Source organism: Bos grunniens, chromosome 17, assembly GCF_055505025.1.
Source record: "Bos grunniens cultivar Pamir isolate PY7600 chromosome 17, Bosgru_T2T1.0, whole genome shotgun sequence".
NCBI classification, from domain to species: Eukaryota; Metazoa; Chordata; class Mammalia; order Artiodactyla; family Bovidae; genus Bos; species Bos grunniens.
The window spans coordinates 63,444,506-63,459,262 of record NC_141181.1 but is presented as its reverse complement, the minus strand read 5'-3'; the positions used below and the strand labels follow the sequence as shown (position 1 = coordinate 63,459,262).

The window sequence follows — 14,757 nt, the reverse complement described above, 5'->3', positions numbered from 1 at the left end:
CTGACAAAACATGGTCCACTGGAGAGGGGAATGGCAAACCCCTTCAGTATTCTTGCCTTGAAAACCCCATGAACATTATGAAAAGGCAAAAAGATAGGACACTGAAAGATGAACTCCCCAGGTCATAGGTGCCCAATTATGCTACTGGAGATCAGTGGAGAAATAACTCCAGAAAGAATGAAGAGAGGGAGCCAAAGCAAAAACAACACCCAGCTGTGGATGTGACTGGTGATGGAAGTAAAGTCCGATGCTATAAAGAGCAATATTGCATAGGAACCTGGAATGTTAGGTCCATGAATCAAGGCAAATTGGAAGTGGTCAAACAGGAGATGGCAAGAGTGAACATCAACATTTGAGGAATCAACGAACTAAAATGGACTGGAATGGGTGAATTTAACTCAGATGACCATTATATCTACTACTGTGGGCAAGAATCCCTTAGAAGAAATGGAGTAGCCATCATAGTCAACAGAAGAGTCCAAAATGCAGTACTTGGGTACAATCTCAAAAATGACAGAATGATCTTTGTTCATTTCCAAGGCAAACCATTCAGTATCACAGTAATCCAAGACTATGCCCCAACCATTAATGCTGAAGAAGCTGAAGTTGAACGGTTCTATGAAGATTTACAAGACCTTCTGGAACTAACACCCAAAAAAGATATCCCTTTCATTATAGGGGACTGGAATGCAAAAGGAGGAAGTCAAGAGATACTTGGAGTAACAAGCAAGTTTGGCCTTGGGAGTACAAAATGAAGCAGGGCAAAGGCTAACAGAATTTTAGAACTCACTGGTCATAGCAAACACCCTCTTCCAACAACACAAGAGAAGACTCTACACATGGACATCACCAGATGGTCAACACCAAAATCAGATTGATTATATTCTTTGCAGCCAAAGATGGAGAAGCTCTATTCAGTCAACAAAAACAAGACTGGGAGCTGACTGTGGCTCAGATCATGAACTCCTTATTGCAGAATTCAGACTTAAATTGAAGAAAGTAGGGAAAACCACTAGACCATTCAGGTATGACCTAAATCAAATCCCTTACGATTATATAGTGGAAATGACAAACAGATTCAAGGGATTAGATGTGATAGAATGCCTGAAGAACTATAGACAGGGGTTCGTGACATTGTACAGGACGCAGGGGTCAAGACCATCCCCAGAAAAAGAAATGCAAAAAGGCAAAATGGTTGTCTGAGGAGGCCTTACAAATAGCTGAGAAGAGGAGAGAAGCAAAAGACAAAGGAAAGGAATGATATACCCATTTGAATGCAGAGATCCAAAGAATAGCAAGGAGAGATAAGAAAGCCTTCTTCAGTGGTCAGTGCAAAGAAATAGAGGAAAACAATAGAGTGGGAAAGACTAATGATCTCTTCAAGAAAATTAGAGATACCAAGGGAATATTTCATTCAAAGATGGGCACAATAAAGGACAGAAATATCATTTATTTCTAATATCCTTGATCTGCTATCAAGAAGAGGTGGTAAGAATACACAGAAGAGCTATACATAAAAAGATCTTAATGACCCAAATAATCTCGATGGTGTGATCACCCACCTAGACCCAGACATCCTGGAGTCCCAAAGTCAAGCAGGCCTTAGGAAGCATCGCTACGAACAAAGCTAGTGGAGGTGATAGAATTCCAGCTGAGCTATTTCGAATCCTAAAAGATGATACTGTGAAAGTCCTGCACTCAATATGCCAGCAAATTTGGGAAACTGAGCAGCAGCCACAGGACTGGAAAAGGTCAGTTTTCATTCCAATCCCAAAGAAAGACAATGCCAAAGAACGCTCAAACTACCACACAACTGCATTCATCTCACACGCTAGCAAAGTAATGCTCAAAATTCTCCAAGCCAGGCTTCAACAGTACGTGAACTGTTAACTTTCAGATGTTGAGGCTGGATTTAGAAAAGGCAGAGGAACCAGAGATCAAATTACCAACATCCATTGGATCACAGAAAAAGTGAGAGAATTCCAGAGAAACACCTGCTTTATTGACTGTCAAAGCATTTGACTGTGTGGATCACAACAAACTGGAAAATTCTTAAAGAGATGGGAATTCCAGACCACCTGACCTGCCTCCTGTGAAATCTGTATGCAGGTGAGAAGCAACAGTTAGAACTGGACATGGAACAACAGACTGGTTCCAAATAGGGAAAGTCGTAAGTCAAGGTTGGATATTGTCAGCCTGCTTATTTAACTCATAGGCAGAGTACATCATGCAAAATGCTGGGCTGGAAGAAGCACAAGCAGGAATCAAGATTGCTGGGAGAAATATCAATAAACCTCAGATATGCAGATGACACTACCCTTATGGCAGAAAGCGAAGAAGAACTAAAGAGCCTCTTGAGTGAAAGAGGAGAGTGAAAAAGTTGGCTTAAAGCTAAACATTCAGAAAACTAAGATCATGGCATCCAGTCTCATCACTTCATGGCAAATAGATGAGGAAACAGTGGAAACAGTGGCAGACTTTATTTTGGGGGGCTCCAAAATCACTGCAGATGGTGACTGCAGCCATGAAATTAAAAAATGCTTGCTCCTTAGAAGAAAAGTTATGATCATAGACAGCATATTAAAAAGCAGAGACATTACTTTGCCAACAAAGGTCCGTCTAGTCAAGGCTATGGTTTTTCCAGTAGTTGTGTATGGATGTGACACTTGGACTATAAAAAGAAAGCCAAGCGCCGAAGAATTGATGCTTTTGAACTGTGGTGTTAGAGAAGACTCTGGAGAGTCCCTTGGACTGCAAAGAGATCAAACCAGTCAATCCTAAAGGAAATCAGTCCTTAATATTCATTGGAAGGACTGATACTGAAGCTGCAGCTCTAATACATTGGCCACCTGATGCGAAGAACTGACTCATTTGAAAAGATCCTGATGCTGGGAAAGATTGAAGGTAGGAGAAGGGGATGACAGAGGATGAGATGGTTGGATGGCATCACCAACTCAATGGACATGAGTTTGAGTAAGCTCTGGGAATTAGTGATGGACAGGGTAGCCTGGCGTGCTGCAGTCCATGGGGTTGCAAAGAGTTGGACACGACTGAGTGACTAAACACATGTCATGATGTATTTATCACACACTAATGTGTGATGTGTTTATCTTTTGAATTGTTCTTTTGAGAGAGTCAGTTCCTAGGCAGGTTGATAGGGGGTCTAGGGGTCCCCAAGGAGAGAGGGGTCTGGAATTCTCAAGGAGGAAGAAAGGACAAACTTTTTTTCTTTCTCCACATTCCTTAGGATTATATAACAATAATGTATCCTGCCTGAGGACAGTCTCTGGATTAAGGACAGTCTTTGGATTAAACCTTCTGGCTAATTCTGTTATCTTAAAATGTAAATTATGGGAGTAGGTCTGATGAGGTCTTTACAACCTCCAGACATTCTTTGGATTCACTGGAGAGTATATAACTTCATTGTTAACACTAGCAAGCGGGTACTCTTTCTACCCCCTTCTGATACCTATGTCAGAAGCTTTCTCTGTCTCCTTTATACTTTAATAAAACTTTATTACACAAAAGCTCTGAGCGATCAAGCCTCGTCTCTGGCCCGGGATTGAATTCTTCTCCTCTGGGGGCCAAGAATCCCGGTGTATTCGTGTGATTCAACAACAACCTTTCACTTTCGCCATCTCATATCCTGTCCTATCTTAAGAAAACATTTATAGAAATCTGAATTCATCAGATAGTGTGGGGAACGGTTATGTACATTGTAATGCATATGGACAAGTTCCTTGATATATATGAGCCTCATCAGTTCCTTTTTCAAGGTTCCCTTTATAGAAACCACTGTATAATTTTTCTAGGAACACACATTTAGCTTATAGCAAAGTTCCACCATATAGTGTTTACCTTGACCAAGTGAATGCTCCCTTTCATGGTACTTCCTTCCAATATTAGAATGATCAAAAAACATGGTAGTCTTAAAATACTAAAATAAAAAATTCCATTTTGCTTTTCTTCTCCAGTATTCATAATTGTATTCCATTATCAGAATTCAAACAGGTGAACAAGTATAACTTTTCAGTAAATGTGTTTTCAGCTCCCTTTTGCTTCCTGCAATTGTCAATTGTTTATTTTCACTCTGCCCTGTTCAAAAGTATTTCAAACCATTAAGTTTTACAAGCTGTGATGAGATAAGGTAAATTAGAATGGGGCCAAAAAAAGGTATGGGTGGAGACAAAGTAGAGCCAAAAATAAGTCTAAAAATACGTACCATAGTGGCCAACACCCCTCCTGGTGGTCCACAGATACACAGTAAGCTTTCTAGCAGCCAACTTTCAGAAGAATGAAAGAAATTGAAAACTTTACAATGTCCTGAATAAAAAAAAAACAAATTGTGTAGGTGAATTGCAGTTACTCTTGCTTTTAAGATCAGACATAGGTTTATCCCAAAGACCCTCAGAAAGAGGATGCAATGTTGTATTGCATAGCATTTCATAACAGACATTGATTGTTGACTGAATTATAGTACTCTTCAATATAACCTGGTGGCGTTTCATGAAATTAGATTTCAGCAAAAGCAGTTTTGCCAAAATTGAGGAGACAAAACCAGTAGCAGAAAGTTGTGGTCTAGATTGCTAGCTTACTGTGATCTAACGTTACATTTTATAATATCTAGAGAAATCAATGCGTTATTAGTTCTTCAGCTGATTATTTCTGAATATTGATCTCTTGATAAACGTGGACAGTGGTCCAGACATGTACTGTATGGCTGGCTGAATATAGGCCTCTTTGTCTTAACAGTTCTCACGGCACATTTGCATTTTTATCACAACCTAGGAACCTGAAACAGCCTAACTATAAGCCCACATTTCCCCTTCTCCCGAGCAAGCAGTGGAAGTTCTTATGGGCCCAGGACTTTCCCAGAAAATGCCCTGTAATTCAGTCTGGTACCTACAGATACTAAAAGTTGACTTCCTTAAGTTCTATTCTTTATAGCTGAATCAGTTTTAGCCTGAAAAAACATTTAGAGCAAGTATCACTAGATCTCCACCTCCATCCCAATAAAACCTTAGTAAAGCACTCAGAGAATGTTAAACTACTTCCTGATGTAGTAATTGAATCAAACTATTGGGTTGGCAAAAAATTTGTTAGAGTTTTTCCATAAGATGTTATGGGAAAACCCAGATGAACTTTTTGGCTAACCCAATATATCAAAGTGACCCAAAAATGCACAGTGGGATTTGTACTTGTATATCAGCTTAAATTTGAAGAATGTTGATCAGTTGTCATTCTTTCTGACACTATTTTATCTGGCAGATTCAGTTGTTGGTTATACCCCACCCAGTTCAAGATCAAAACTGTATCATCCGCCTGTAAAAGGTTGCTTTTCTTACTGCTTGTCCCTAGTAAGGCAGGAATTGAGCCAAAAATGGTATCAGATCAAGTTAACTCAAGGAGAAATATTTTGGCTTTTTTAAATAGAATTATTTTTGCCTGTGCTGGGTCTTCATTGCTTTACAAGGGCTTTCTATCGTTGCAGCAAGCGGGGGCTACTGTTCATTGCTGTGCGCCGGCTTCTCGTTACAGTGGCTTTTCCTTGGCGCACAGGTTCTAGGGTGCATGGGCTCGGTAGTTGCAGCTCCTGGGCTCTAGAGCGCTGGCTCAGTAGTTGTGGCGCACGGGCTTAGTTGCTCCTTGGCATGTGGGACCTTCCCGGTCCAGGGATTGAATTCGTGTCTCCTGCATTGGCAGGTGGATTCTTATCCACTGTGCCACCAGGAAGTCCCTATTTTTTTTTTTTTTTTAAGTAAAGGAGTTGTATGTATTGATGTGGAAATATATCCTTGGCGTACTATTGAATGAAGATTAATTTGTGAAATGACAGCTGTGCAGTGTGGGTAACCATTACTGGACCTCAGTCACAGTAGCCTGGGATCTGTTAAACCTAGGTCCATGGATCTTGTTTTAGAAAGCTGGAATACATGTATCTTCATGTTTGAGCAAATATATGGATCCTCACAGCCTCATTTAGCCAGACTTCTGTTTTGTGTGATAGTGACCAATGATAATGTTTGACAGGGCAAGGCCAAAAAAAAAAGAAAAATTGACTACAGTGATAAATACAAAAGATTTTTTTCCCTTATTTAAAATTGCTTATAAAAGATAATGGATTATATAAACAAAAGTAATAATATAACATGGAGTTCATAGTATGACATGTAAAAATAAAAGGCACGGTAATAATACTACAAGGGTTGAGAGGGAAATAAATGTAAACTGTTATCAGGTTTTATATAAGTGAACTGCTGCCGTATACCTTGTGTTGTTAAAGATGTACACTATAAACTTTACAACAGCCACTAAAATAAAAGAGCAAAGAGTTATAGCTAATAAGACAACAAAGGAAATAAAACAGAGTCATTAAAAATTACTGTGTTAATCCAAAAGAAGGCAGGTACAGGGGAGCAACAACAAAAAACATAGTCTCCAACCTAATCATAACAAAAATCACATTAAATGAAATTGGCCTAAAAACCCCAATTAGAAGACAAGTGTCAGTAGAGTGCATAAAAAAGTAAGATCCAATTACATGATACTTACAGAAAGTACACAATAAAGCCAGAAAAAGGATTTAGGGTAAAAGGTTGGGAAAAGATAAAACTTATACTCATCAAAAGAAAGCTGGAGTGGCTATACTGATGTCAGACAAAGCAACTTTGAGAGCAGGTAATATTACCACAGACAGAAACCCTTCTTTCATAATGATAAAAGGGGTCAGTTAAGCAACAAGACATAATAATCCCTAATGTTTATGCATCTAACAGGAGATTTTCAAAATACATGAAGCAAAAGCTGATACAACTTCAAGGAAGAATAAAACAAATGCACAGATGTAGATAAAGATTCCAGTACCTCTCTCTTAATAATCGAAAGAACAAAGCAGAAAATCAGTAAGGTTATAGTCGCTTAAGTAATGTTCTCAACCAGGTCAAGCTGGCATTTATTGAACACTTCAGCAGTGTAATAATACACGTTCCTCAAGTATATGTGAAATATGTACCAGGATAGGATGTATTTGGGGACATTAAAAAAAAGTCTCAGTAAAAGGATTCAAGGCATACAAAGTATGAACGCTGATCTCTGTTAGTCAGCTGGGGTTGCCATAACAAAATACCACAGACTGGGTAACTTAAACAACAGAAATTTTTCTCATAGTTCTGGAGGATGGAAATCCAAGGTCAAAAAAAAAAAAAAGGAAATCCAAGGTCAGAGTGCCACCACAGTTGGGTTCTGGTGAGCTATGTCTCCCTGGCTTGCAGATGGACACCTTCTTACAAGGCGCTCATGTGCATGGTCTTTCTTGGGCGTATGCTTGCTCTGGAAGGGAGAGAGGGAAACAAGGAGAGAAGGGGAGAGAGAGATCTGTTAGAAGGATACACTTCTATTGGGAGGGCCCCACCCTCAAGACCTTAGGAAAATTACCTCCCAAAGGCACCATCACCAAATACCATCCACCACATTGAGGGTTAGGGCTTCCACAAATGAATCTTGTCCGGGACCCAAACATTTGGTTCCTAACAAATCACAACTGGATTGAGCAGAGAAAGCTCTGGAGAATCCCCAGATGTTTGGAAACAAAAAGTAACACTCTTCCATGTATCAACCAAGACATCAAGAAGAAATTGGAAAATATTATGAATTAAAGTTGAAAACATACCAAATTTATGGACTGCTGCGAAAGCAAAGGGAATTGTAGCTCCACATACCTGGATTAGAATAAAGAAAAAGTTATCATTGATTTAAACCTTTTACCATTTCTGACTAAACCAGGAAAATGGAGCAAATGAAACTGTATTCAGTAGACAGAAGGAAAGAATAAAGATCAAAGCCAAAGTAAATCAAATAGATTTTCTCTGTGGAGAAAAACGGCTGAAACTAAAAGCTGATTAAAAAAAAAATCAATAAAGTTGGTACCCCTCTAGCCAGACTACCCTTGGGATAAAAAGAAGACACAGACTTCATATCAGGGACAAGAGGTGATACTACTAGAGTGCACAGATATTAAAAGGCTAATAAGGGATGACCGTAAACAACTTTATGCCAATAAATTTGATGACTTAGATGAAATGGGTAAATTTTTTGATGTATCTATAAATCACAATCCATGCCCAAGGTCACTCAAGAGAAACAGGTAGCCTGAGTGGCCTGCACTCACTAAAGAAACTGAAAACGCCCCAGGGTTTTCCGCAAAGGCTGCAGCAGTTGGCAGCCCCGCCTGCAGTGTGTGATGCCTCACAGGCTTGCTGACCCTTGGTGGTTATCCGACGCTTTGCTCACAGCCCTCCTAATTGGTATTAGTGGTACCTCATTGTGATTTGGACTTATATTTCCCTGATGACTAGTGTTGTTAAAGAACTTTTCATGTTCTCACTGGCCATTTGCTTATCTTCTTTGGTGAGAGATTATTCACTGCCCACTTTTTATTTGGGTTGTCTATTATTGAATTGGAGGAGTTCTTTCTATATTCTAAACGTTCTCAGATACATGAGAGCACATATTTTATCCCATCTTTTGCGGTTGTCTCTTTTTTTTTTGAAAGTGTTCCTTGGTGCTCACAAGGTTTTTAATTTTGTTGAAGTCCAATTTATCAATTATTTAGTTGTGTTTTTTGGTGTCATAGGTAAGAATCCACTGCCAAATTCAAGGTCACAAAGGTTTTGTCCCAAGTTTTCTCGTTTTAGCTCTCAAATTATTTAAATTTAGATTAATTAAAATGAAATGGAATGCAGAATTCAGTCCTTCAGTTGCACTCGCACGTTTCAAGTGTTAATGGGCTCATGTCTACCAAGTAGGTCAGTGCAGGCTACAGGGCATTTCCACCATCACAGGAAGTTGTTTTGGACACACAGACACTTTAAATGAAGGCGGCAGTAGAAAATGAGCTAAGGACTTGAACGGTTCAAAGAGAAAGAAATGGTCAAGGTCAGTACATAAAATTGTTTAGTGGTTAAAGGATTCCAAATTAGGACATGCACAGCATTTTTAGTCCCCCAGATTGAATGTGTCTACTTTCTTCAGGTCTTGACTCAGAAATAGTACCGATGAGCCCTGCATGCCCCATTTAAAGTTTCATATCTACCCTCTCCATTTCCTGCCTTTTTCCTTAGCTGTTACCATTAACATACCACATACAATATTTAATTTTTCTTGTTTATTGTCAGTCTCCCTGGTCCTCAAATATAAAATCCATGAGAGCCTTTTTTTCTCTCCACTTGTTTCTCTCCAGTATCTAAAACACTCTCGGATACAGCAGTAACTCAATACATGTTGCTGTTGAGGGAGAGCTGATTTGGTGAAGAGAAACAAGTGCTCTTGATAGCTGATGGTGTACGATGTTGAATTTGTGATCTCCAAAGAAGATTTAGCTTTGGGACCAGGGACTAGGCTTGATCATTCAAGACCTTTTGTGTAGCAGAGTTTTATTAAAGTGAAAAAGGGACAGAGAAATCTTCTGACACAGACCTCAGAAGGGGGACGGAGAGTGCCCTGTCCGTAGTCTTAGCAAGGCCTTACATACTTTCTACCAGACCTACTCCTACAACATACATCTTAAGTTAACAAGATTAGAACTGACAATAGAAAGGTCTTACCAAACCCACTCTCACAGTGTACAAGTTTTAAAATAACAAGATGAGTCAGAAGGTTCTTGTTAAGGAGAAACAAATTCTTGAGCAAGATATGTTGTTGTTATATAGTCATTGGTGCAGAATTTAAGGGAAAACATACATCCTTGAGCAAGATGAGTTGTTTTGTTGTGCAATCATCAGCTCTGGGCTTAAAGGAAAAAAAATGTTTGTCCTTTTCTCCTCCTTGAGAACTCCAGACCCCTGTCTCCTCCTCAAGAGCCTCAGACCCCTTTCTCCTCCTCGGGGACCCCAGACTTCTTATCCACCTGCCTAGGAATTGACTCTCACTCTCATGCAATGCTCTGAGAGTAAATTGGTCCACCCTTTTTGGAAGCAGTTGTGTGGTATGTAAAAGTTTCAAAATTGTGCTTGTCCTTTGACCCAGTATTTCTCCTTCTAGGTATTTCTCATACGGAAGTAATTAAAGATGTGCAGAGATATGGCTGGAATATCCAGCCACAGTGGAATGCTTTTTTCTGCTGTCAGGAAAACTCTTGAACTAGCATGGAGAACTTTGCAGAGCTGTTCAAAAGAAATCCTCCTTTCTTCCCTAGTGCTTTAACATTTAAAACTATGTCTCATTACTGACTTTGCTGATCTACTTCTTTCTTGAAACTAAAACTTACCTATACAATTTTCCCCACAGGTCCCTTAATATGGACTTTGAAAACCAAGATAAAGAGAAAGACAGTAACAGTTCTTCTGGGTCTTTCAATGGCAACAGCACCAATAATAGTAAGGCATTTTTTGACAATTAACTGTCTACATGTAGTGGTCTTAATTTGATTCTTTCTATAACCCCAATTGATAATTTACTAGGTTTAAGGATTACAGTTGGTATAATAATACAGTTGAATCTGTATGGTATAGTTTGTTAAAGTTTTATGTTCTGAATCTGAGCTACAGATTTCTTGTGAATTCCTTTTAACTGTGCCTCAAAGCTTGCAGCCAAGATTCTTTATATTCTTAAAGACAAGCAAGATAGATGGGTATCTGTCTGCTTGTAGCTTCATTTAGGTCCTTTGGTGAGATTGATAATTTTGTAGGTGTTGATCATAAATTCATTTAGTGACTCTTAAAGATAGCTACTTGTAGTACTTGTAGAACTGTTGTATCTCCTCTGGTACTTCAGATTTTAAAGGATGTTTGCTTTGAAGAAACATAAGTATGCTATATGGCAAGTGTTCAGCAGCATTATTCCTAATAGCCAAAAAGTAGAAGCAACTCAAAGATCAATAGACTAGTTAATGGGATAACAGCGTACAGTATGTCCACACGATGGAGTACTGTTCAGTATTAAAAAGAATGAATTACTGAAACACGCTCCAACATGGATGCACATCAAAACATTGTTAAGTACAAAAGGCCAGATAGAAAAACTACGTATTTTAAGAATCCAGTTATATGAAATTTCCAAAAAGACAAATAGAGACAGAAAATAGATTAGTGGTTTCCTGGGTCAAGAGATGGGAAGAATTAACAGTTAACTGGCATGAGGGATCTTCTTGAGATGAGGATATTCTAAAACTAGATTATAGTGAACCTTTCACAGTTGGTGCATGCTAAGTCACTTCAGTCATGTCCAACTCTTTGTGACCTTTTGGACTGTAGCCTGCCAGGCTCCTCCGTCAATGGGATTCTCCAGGCAAGAATACTGGAGTGGGTTTCTGTTTCCTCCTCCAGGGGATCTTCCGGACCCAGGAATCAAACCGCGGTCTCTTATGTCTCCTGCATTTGCAGGCGGATTCTTTATCACTAGTGCCACCTGGGTAGCTTCACACTTGATAAACTTAACAAAAAAATACTGAATTACTTAATACTGGTAAATTTCATGGTATGTGAATTGTACTAGAAAGTTGGTAATGCTTGTCATAGAAAGTACTAATTTAGAAATAAGGAGACTTGATAATATTAAGAGATTGATATTGGGTACCTACCATTCACCAGGACTTCCCTGGTGGCTCAGATGGTAAAGTGTCTGTCTACAATGCGGGAGACCTGGGTTCAGTCCCTGGGTCTGGAAGATTCCCTGGAGAAAGAAATGGCAACCCACTCCAGTACTCTTGCCTAGAAAATCCCATGGCCAGAGGAGCCTGGTGCAGGCTACTGTCCATGGGGTGGCAAAGAGTTGGACATGACTGAGCGACTTCACTTTCACTTTTCTTTCACCATTCACTTGATATTTATTAGATATTTTGAAAGTTGCAAAAAGAGTTGGTACCCAAGCTGTCGCATAGGCAGTGTGGCCAGAATACCCACAAGGTGTTAATAAAGTGCTGAGACAGCAAATACCACTTTCCACCCTATACCTCGAGCAGGTGCTTTTTCCTATGGGCCTTTACCATAGCCTCAGAGTCCCTTCTGAACCAGCATCTGCTGGCAGTAGGTCAGAGTAAGCACCAGTGGTGAAGTCATTTTGACCTCCATGTACAAAGAGACTAGAGAGAAAGACGAGCCAAGATGGGCAACAGTGGGTCAAGTTAGTAACGGGTTCTCCTGGAGAAGGTGAATTTGAGATGAAACAGTGATATTGGACCACTGGAAGAGCATAGCATACGGGCGCAGAGCAGGAGACGAGCGCCTGCTATCGTGAAGGCGCTACGGGGACAGCAGGGGGTACATAGTCGCGTTTCCTGGGAGAGAATCCGAGGGCCTCGGTGTTCTGTATCGTGTGTACTAATCCCTAGAGCTGTCTGCATCTTGATGAGTTAATGTATTTCAGTCCATGGGCGCAGAGCCTGTTACGTAAGCTGTTACTATGCTCCTTTCTCTTTCAGGTATCCAGACCATTGACTCTACCCAGGCCCTGTTCCTTCCGATTGGAGCATCTGTCTCTCTCCTAGTAATGTTCTTCTTCTTTGACTCAGTTCAAGTAGTTTTTACAATATGTACAGCAGGTAAATGAGTTCTGCTATCTAGTCTTAAGCTTAAAAGGAAATTTTTTAACGTTTTTAAAAATCACCATTCAAAAATTAAGATTTATACACCACTCTTTTGCAAGTTTTTCTTCCTAAGTCTTCTTTGTCCCCAAGTCTGCCTTTCCGCCCTCCTCCCCACCCCTCCCTGAACCACTTGATAGCTCTGTCATCAGTTCTGACTTGCCAACTCAGTCTGGATGAAAGGCTAGGGTTTAAAAACTCAAGAACTTTGTGGCACCAGAGCAGAATTGCTTTGGCTTTGACTCCTTGTCTGATAAGTTACCAGAAGGTCCAGTTTGGTAGAGTCATTGTTGGCAACCCTTACCCATGTATGTTTCTGCAGATAGAAACACTGAGAGCTAATCACAGTAATTCGACTGTCAGCTAGCTGATCAGTTTTCAAGATGATTGATGGTGGACGTGTATCAATGTAAAACATTAAAATGCTAGCCTTCAATATTGTAATTAGCCTCCAATTAAAATAAATTAATTTTAAAAATGCCAGCCTTGTTAGATCATACTCTGGCCTGCCATTTATCGTTTGTTGTTGAGATAGACGAGAAAGAGAAAACCTGCCAGTGCTACCCCTACCTCAAACCAGGAGTGCAAAGCGGTTATCTGTGCGCAGCTAAAGACAGACACTGTTCTTTTCTCTAGTTAATTAATATTATTGTATGCACTTGTGGAGGAAGGTATTGTAGGCAATAATTATTTCTGTAAGTCATGCCATTTTTCTTATGATTAGTAAAACATTAAACAACAAAAAAATTAACCATACATTTTCTTTCTCTAGTTCTTGCAACGATAGCTTTTGCTTTTCTTCTTCTCCCGATGTGCCAGTATTTAACAAGGCCTTGTTCACCTCAGAACAAGTAAGGACTTGGGATATTCCTCTAAACTATAAGTGTATGTTTTTTTCTTCGTACTTGATAGCAATATTAAGAGTACATTTTCTGATATTGACTGAAGCACAAAAATGCCAGAAGACTAGAAAATGAGATGTTTGATTTTTTAAAACTGGAAAGTGATACTTCTTTTTGCACCTTCACATAGCAGGAAATCTAAACAAATCTTAGGAAGTCAGAGTCATTGCAGTATGCTTCCTTGCTTAGATTATTTAAAGATGAGCAGTTTTTTTATCCCTTTACTAGTTAATAGAATATGAAAATCGTGCTTGACTCAGACATTCTTTCCCTTTTGTCTCTGATGACCTAGATATATACTAGCTGCTTAGGTTTAATTCTAGTGTTCACACCTTAACTCCTAAAGCTGTTGCTTCATGGAAACAAAATGCTATGCTAATGGAGATGCTCTTAAGTTCTTAGGAAATCAGTCGCTTGGGGTGGCTGATTTTCCCAGGAATTAGTGATAACCAAATAGATGGACTATCTTAATTTTATTCACCTTTGGTTAATGAATTGAATTGTTGACTTTCCTCATTTTATTTTCCTCATAAGAATTAGAAATTTCTCTGTATTTAATTTTTCAAATATTGATATTATCACTTTAAACTTCTCAATATCCATGTTGGTATCTGGGATAAAAGGTACATTATCTAATGGGTGCAGAAATGTAATCCTTCTGAACTTTCTGTAGTTTCTTCCAAAGAAATTTGGGTATTTTGGATTTCTGGGTATCTCGGTATTGCCTCCTATTTCACTCTGGCCATCTCAGATTCTGAACATGAAGAACCAAAGGAGAGTTTGCTTGCTGAACGTGATTTACTGTCTGTTAGTCCAGTCAGTGTTGTCTGTTCCCAGGATTTCCTTTGGTTGCTGTGGACGTTTCACTGCTGCTGAGTTACTGTCGTTCTCTCTGTCTGTCATGCTCGTCCTCATCTGGGTTCTCACTGGCCATTGGCTTCTCATGGATGGTAAGTAACTACTGGGTGACAAGCGGAAATTGTAATATCAGTTATGGTTAAATTTGTCCTCTCTTCCTCTACTTTCTGTGTTTTAGTAGTATACTACTTCTGATTACCATGAATTTTTAGGTGTCCAGAGATGGTGTTTTGTATCAGTTTTTACCCACACTCTTAAGATACTTTCTAATAACAGCTTTTTTGAGATGTAATTCACATATCATACAATTGATATACTTGAAGTGTACAATTCAGTCGTTTTTAGTATGTTCAGAGTTGGGCAGCCACCACTTGAGAGCATTTTAACACCTACCCTCCAAAACCCACACCCATCAGCAGT

General features: G+C 39.4%; 1 protein-coding gene across 17 annotated transcripts in view; it reads left to right on the top strand.

Annotated features, from left to right (window-relative positions):
- The window catches only part of SPPL3 (signal peptide peptidase like 3), a 107,595-nt gene that overhangs the window by 81,994 nt on the left and 10,844 nt on the right, over nucleotides 1-14,757 (top strand). For 13 of the 17 annotated variants that reach the window (XM_086348302.1, XM_086348297.1, XM_086348306.1 and 10 more), the window contains 4 exons: nucleotides 10,285-10,373; nucleotides 12,416-12,535; nucleotides 13,350-13,428; nucleotides 14,317-14,429. The exons of 3 other annotated variants lie outside the window; for them this stretch is intronic. In XM_086348302.1, coding sequence (XP_086204428.1) covers nucleotides 10,295-10,373; nucleotides 12,416-12,535; nucleotides 13,350-13,428; nucleotides 14,317-14,429 — 391 coding nt within the window. In that variant the 5' untranslated portion in view covers nucleotides 10,285-10,294. Of the gene's footprint in view, nucleotides 1-10,284; nucleotides 10,374-12,415; nucleotides 12,536-13,349; nucleotides 13,463-14,316; nucleotides 14,430-14,757 lie in introns of all 17 variants that reach the window. One more of the 17 variants, XM_086348309.1, reaches the window with a different exon arrangement.